General features: G+C 37.1%; 1 protein-coding gene across 1 annotated transcript; it reads left to right on the top strand.

The window, feature by feature from the left end:
* The first annotated feature begins 3,112 nt into the window (after positions 1–3,112).
* Positions 3,113–6,862, top strand: LOC105036350 (ubiquitin-conjugating enzyme E2 7-like). Its single transcript, XM_073260972.1, has 2 exons — positions 3,113–3,166; positions 6,413–6,862. The coding sequence occupies exons 1-2, from the start codon at positions 3,113–3,115 to the stop codon at positions 6,860–6,862; spliced, it is 504 nt and encodes a 167-aa protein (XP_073117073.1).
* The last annotated feature ends 402 nt before the right edge of the window (positions 6,863–7,264 follow it).

Genomic DNA, 7,264 nt, shown 5'->3' on the forward strand with positions numbered 1-7,264 from the left:
GAGTCCCAATCGAATTGAATTCAAGTGGCTGTCAAACCTGATCTAATCAGGATTAAAATCCAAATCTAATTTGGATAATTGAATCCAATTAATATTAATTTAAATCAAATATAATTAAATTAAATCTAATTTAAATTAATTAGAATTTGATCCATAATTTAATTAGCTCCAATTAAATCATAATATTTACAATTAAGTTCCTATGCTAATAATTAGTAGTTACTAAATCTGTAACACTTATAAATTAGTAGTTTTTAAATTTAAACCATCAATCAAATTGATAATTAAAATTTGATCCAAGCCATTGATCGGGTCAAACATCTTTTATGCATGATCTCTTAGATTCTTTTCTGTCTGGTAGTGAGACATACCGTGATCTCCATCATAATATTATCGAAACTCTTTTCGATGGATCAAAATAATTCTGGCTCAACCCTACAAGGATCTTACATCCAAAAATAATTCTAGTGAGTTCTCACAATTCACTAGTGATGCCTAGCAATATGTAGTGACAATCCAACAGAATAAAAAATATAAACCCTTAGATGTAATTACTGTGTGATTCAGTCCCTCTATCATGAGTCCCAACTTGACGGAGGTCATGGAGACCTCATCAAATTCCATCGTCAGTTATATGCTAGATTGGCTCAACTTGAGTTTACTTGTGAATCTCATGTGAACTTCTTTTCGGTATTCGCACTTACTTCGGCTGAAGACTTTTTGAACTCAATCTTGCTAATCGCATAGGACTTCTCCTTTTCTACCAAGATTGATAGATTCCATCAGGTGCATCCTACTCTAATAGTGAACCTGAATCTACTATAGCCAATATACACAGTAAAGATCTGAATGACTAGAGATCCAAAGAACATACAGTCAAACTCAGTAGCCTCACTGTGAATAGCCGATACATCGTAAGTCAAAGGACAACTCACACCACTACAGCATCGAAAAGATCACTGATGAGTGAATAGATATCCAAGTGGTTTCTTATGTTGGTCACGTTCAGTATAAGTTATTCTCTAACAACCACCTGTACTCTCATCCCAATGTCACCACACCATAGACTCGAGACTTGTCAATCCATAAAGAAGGTGATCTATGCATCGATCTTAAATATATTGATCACTGTCCTTCGTGACTATCCTATGATCAGGAGCATTTAGAAACTAACCACTAATAATGTATGTCTCAAATTCTCAATATCTTGAGAATATACAATATCATCTTTGTTAATTTCTAGGATAAATCATGGACACATAAATATGATTGAAAATAAAAATATCTTTTTATTAATAATAAAATTTTATAAGTATAAGAAAAAGTTTTGAAAATATAAATGTATCAGCCAACAATTAGCTTCTAGGGTACACATCTAACAAACTCCCACTTGATCTAAAGTCAATTGGCCATATACCTAAGATCTATCTTCTCAAGATGAGATTCGATCTTCTGCTAGTTAAGAGGCTTCGTCAAGGGGTCCATTATATTCTGTGTAGAGTTAATTCTCCGCACCTCAACAAACTTTTTTTCGAGGTAGTCGCATATGATATGGAATCACCGCTCTATATACTTATACTTCTGGTGAGATCTGGGCTCCTTAGCGAGGGCTATGGTGCCATTGTTGTCGCAGTACAGTGTAATGATATCTAATGGCATCACATCCAGCTCTACAATAAATTTTGTGTCAGTATGCTTCCTTAGCAGCTTTAGAGATGGTGATGTATTTGGCTTCTATAGTTAAATCTATAATAATCGACTGTTTGAAATTTTTCCAACTAACCAATCCATCATTACATAGAAAAATATATTTCGATGTAGATTTTCTATCATTGACATCAGACATGAAGTCTAAATTAGTGTACCTTTCTACTTTCGACTTCGAACCTCCACCAAAGATTAAGTGCAAATTTTTAGTCCTTCTCAAGTGCTTAAGGATGTTCTTTACTATAATTCAGTATTTCTCACTTAGATTCGACTAATATCTGCTCGTGATACTCATGGCAAGTGCTATATCAGGTCAAGTATACAGTATGACGTATATGAGGCTCTTTATAGCTGAAGCATAAGGGATCTTACTCATGCATTGGATCTCCTTTGGTGCATCAGAACACATCTTCTTAGAGAGATAGACACCATGTCTAAGAGGCAAAAGATCTCTTTTGGAGTTTTTCATGCTGAACCTCTTCAGCACCTCATCTATGTACATTTTTTGAGAAAGTCCTATCATTCTCTTAGATCTATCCTTATAGACTTTTATACCAAGAATGTAGGAAGCTTCTCCTAGATCTTTCATGAAGAATTTTTTTGACAACCATACTTTAAACGATGTCAGCGTGAAAATATTATTTTCAATTAGGATGATGTCATTCATATGCAATACGAGGAATATGACAGTGCTCCCACTGATCCTTTTGTATACATAGGGTTCCTCTTTGTTTCTGATGAAATCAAATGATTTAATCATATCATTAAAAGCAACCTCTTTAGTCCAGAAGGTAATAATCAAGAGGTGTTCAAGTGGAGTTGATTGTTGCTAGCTTTGTTCGACCAAGAAAACTTGGTCTAATGCTAGGACAGTGAGTTGACCCAAAGGAGATTGGGGTTCAACTGAGCCATTATATAAGGAGTTTCTTCTTTTAGGGCCTCTACTTGAATTCTGACAATCAGTAGTGTGGTTTTCCTCTGATATTGGGATATGATGTTTTTATGAATTATTCAAAAGAGATTGTTCTCCATTTTCGAGCTAGGTTTCCCATTCGTTGTCATCACCATCATCACTGTTGTCTCGAGAGGAATTTGGTGAGTCCTTAGAATGAGGATGCTGTTCAACAACATAATTAATTTTAATGTCAACCATATACTTATGAGATCCTATAGTTACCTCCAGTTATTTTGGTGTGTGCTCAAATTCTTCATAGAAAAGAATAACATCAAACCCTAAGAGATCTTCCCAACGAACACTAGAGCAACTTGCTCTATATGGCACTGCAAAGCCAAAGATAATTGTAGTGCTTGCTTCCACTATCCAACAAAATAAAGAAAGAGTGAGGAGTGTAGCATAAACCTTTACCTTTAATTGGTGCCATATTCCTCCTTCAAAGGTATTCCAATGGTTCACTATGAGAGTGTAAACGTCTCCTTGAATGTGACCTTGGACCATGAGGTGAGTCACTATTTGGTAGTTAGGGCAAAAAACAAAGAACTTGTTTGGAAAGAGCAGCCTTGTAGTCTAGGAGACATATTTTCTTGCCCTATGAGTTGAGGTACAGGATGTATCATTGACTTTGACGTGTCTCACAAAAGCTTCTACAAAAGCAGCTTTTGAAAGATGCCCAAAAATCTCTACCATTTCCTTTGAGACTAGTAGAAAACCTCGACGTGCCGGAAGGTTTGGCTGGGTGTTTGGAGGGTGTTGATCCATGATTTCTGGTGGAAGATGGGGTGAGGTTTTTACTAAAGGCAGTTTGTGAGGGTTAATGGAGGCAGAGGTTGTTAGCTTATAGGTTTTACTAGAGTGCCCATAACGAAGACATCTAAAGCATCGGATTGGATTTCTACAATCTGGCTTGAGGTGGTCCGAGCTTCTATAGTAGAAGCAGACATCTCTTTTAAAGCCAAAAGTGGGGGCATGAGAGAGAGGTTTAGTGTGTGGAGGAGCGGTAGGTGTGACAAGGTTGAAAGAGACCGACTTATTGGGTACATGACTATGTGTTAGCTTTGAAGGAGAAGATGGATATCCCCTAGGGCTATGAAAGCTTTTCATCTTCAGAACTAGCTTCAATACTTCCACATAGGATCTTCTTGGAGCACCATAATCTTGGGAGGATAGTGCAAGAGTGTCATTTTTCTGACTAGTGGTCTGCGCTGAAGCTGGACCCCACCTCCATTTTGGTAACTGCCAGTTACCTCTTCGTGGAGAGGAGGTCAAAGGGCAAAAATGGTGGTAGGACACTTGAGTCCATTCTCCTCCCGAGGTTGGACTGCTGTAAATCTAGTACTATTCCAATACCAGCCATGGACCAATCTGTTATGTAGAAATCTGGATGTTAATTTGGCAAATCGAAGAAGAGACAAAGAAAATCATGGTTACTGAAAAATCTACAAGCATACAGATTTCTGTGTGACAACCTCTCCGAAACACCTCCTTTCCTAATCTTCTCAGGATTAGATCGGGATGAAATAATGAAAACAGTAGAGGCATAATCAACCTGGGAACCTACTATTTTAATACCTAAAATTTTTAGAGCTTAGGTGTGAGGAACCAGCTCCAAGAAGATGAGGCGTTCAGAATCTTTGTGTAGCAAATTTTTGGGAGCAGCAACCACTTGATAGGATTTCTTCTCCAACTAAAACCCTTTCGCTTCCAGATCTGAAACTCTTTTTTTAAGACCTGGAAGTACCCTTGATGAAACCTCTAACCACCAGAGAAAAAGGGGTGTGGAACTTCTCTTGAATGGCAGCAAGAAGGGAGCAAAGGGGACGGCAATCACTAAGGCACGCTAGAAACTTTCCTATATTGGTGTGGTAGCCAAGAAATCCTAGGGTTTCTTACTACTAGTGGCATAAAGAAGATAGAGAGAGAGGAGGAAAGAGAAAGTTGAGGAAGAAAAGATTCTTCTATTGATTTCCTTTATCAAACCCACATATAATGTATCTTATGTACAATGTCAATGTGTCTAGACCCAAAAACTCCTATGGCTAACTCAATGAGATTGAACTCACCCCAAGCACATATACACCCATGACTTGATTCAATCTCACACCCATGAACTCAAACTTAGCTTGGTACAAGTTAGTCTCTCAAGGCCTAAAATCTCTGGACCTCAGGACTGTGAAGGTTGATAGCCTTTTAACCTTGGATCCAAACAAGCCTTAGATCCTTTGAGCCAACTCCATGGTTCAACTTTTGGCCTCCCAAGGCTTGGGAACACTACACTAACTCCTTCAAGTTGAGAAAATTTAAAGAAGTGAGATCTGCGGGAGACAAGAGATGACTGAAATATTTGACGAGACTCTTTGGGTTGGCCCAGCAATGCCTTTGTTGGGAGAACTTTGCTGTCAGCAATGCAATTTTTGCCCAGCAATGCCTTTTTGGCCTAATATGAGCAACCTTTGCTTGGAGATTTCTGTACCTTTTATCTTTTGTTGTTTGGTGCTACAATTTTTCTTATCAAACTTTTTCTTGTGTCAAATATTTTTCTAATATTTCATGTACTGCTAATACCTTGTAACACTCCCTTTGATATAATGTAATAGTGCAATTTCTTTATCCAAAAAAGAAAAATTAAGAAGGGAGTGTAATTACACTCCCTTTTAACTTTGGATGCGTCCTATAGACACCCACTCAATTTTAAAAAGTTTCATACCAGCTCTTCAAATTTTCAAATCATTCCAAAATAGCTTTTCTATTTATCTTTATTAAAAAAGTAGTTGCACGTACATAACCATTGCATGATAGCATAAAGTTGTTGTAGAACAAAAACAGCCTTGTTATGTATTGAATGGGGTGCATTCTCAATGAATCATTTTATGCAAAACAAATCTTAAAGCATCCTTAGTACATGGCCAGTATCACCTATCGCATAAATGTCCAAGCAATCCAAACCCCTCCATTCACTTGACAACATAGATCTTAAAAAACTCTTAGTATATTACTTATAGTTATGGATTATCCACTAGACAGATATCAAAGCACTATAACTAGTATGTTATTTATAGTTAAGGATTATCCACTGCATAGATCTAAAAGCACTATAAATAATTTTATTTATCGATCAGCAAAGATCTCAAAATATATTTGATATATGGTCTATAGTTAAGGCCACCCACTCAAAGCACTTCGAATCTCTCCATTCATCTACCCATATCGATCTTAATATACGACCCATAGATAAGGATCACCCACTGCATAGATTTGAAAACACCACAAGCTTTTTATATAGATTTCAAAGAACCCATGGTGTATGGCTTATAGCTAAGGATCACCCACCATAGAGCAATCTAAGCCTTTCATTTGAGATCATTCACTACATAGATCTTAAAATACTCTAAATCTCTTCGTTCAACCACTGCAAATGGAAAAATATAGAAAAATGGTATTATAATTAGATCCAACTATCAATCTTGCTAAGTTTCGAACCAATGAAATCCTATCACACTTTACATGTGGCTATGAAAGGATATCTTATTTATTAATCAATTAAAAATATCAAAATATTCTATATTTATTGATCAATTAAAAATATCAAAATACCAAATTTAAATGCCAAAAAGTCACTAAAGAATTGACCCAATCTTTTAAGCATCGTGATACCTATCAACATAAGACCGTTCAAAACCCAAGTCCGTAGCATGTCTCTTGAAAGTGAAAGCGAAATTTTTCTATTGCTCAACGTGGGAATATAATTAGGATGTTAACTTACCGGGTTCTAATCACCGCCTCCTCCAAAAACAGCTCAAGGAGCTTTACCAGAACGCCGTAGAAGGCTTCTCCGCTGGCATTGTCGATGAGTATAACATCTTCGAGTGGAAGGTGACCATCATTGGTCCCGCCTACACCATCTACGAAGGTGACGTGTTTGACGTCGTGATGACGTTTCCATCTAACTACCCCAACAGCCCGCCGGAGGTTCGCTTCATGTCGGAGATGTGGCATCCCAATGTGTACACTGACGGGCGCATGTGCATCTCCATCCTGCATGCCCCCGGCGACGACCCGCATGGTTACGAGAAGGCCAGTGAGCGGTGGTTGCCCGTGCACACCGTCACAACCAACGCTACGATCGAGTGGAGGGAGAGGAGACATGCATTCAGGAAGAAGGTTGCTCGCATAGTAAGGAGGTCTCTGCAAATGCTGTGAGCGGTTGAGGGTTTTGTCGGTTCTTATAACCAATTTTGTTCCGCGATTGTTATCTAATTCGGTTTAGTAATTATATAATTTAATAAATTTTTATTTTTAAAAAAAAAATTCTCATCGGCAGGGAAATAAGATATGATGAAATAAATATTATAATTTTTATGAAATTTTGATGATGTGAGAAGTGCAATTTAATTTAAGTAAGCTTTGAAATATGTTTTAATTTTTATTTATTGGTTTCCTGATGATGAAATCTTTTATGCTGAAACTTGTGAGAGAAAGTGCAAAAGATTTTTTTCTTTTTTTCTTGTTAGAAAATGTCGCAAACTTCTTTTTGCTTTTCTTAATTATGTCGCTGTGAATGAGAAATCTATTCAATTGAATCTGTTGGGTATAAAATACCCT

Source organism: Elaeis guineensis, chromosome 7, assembly GCF_000442705.2.
Source record: "Elaeis guineensis isolate ETL-2024a chromosome 7, EG11, whole genome shotgun sequence".
Classification (NCBI taxonomy): Eukaryota; Viridiplantae; Streptophyta; class Magnoliopsida; order Arecales; family Arecaceae; genus Elaeis; species Elaeis guineensis.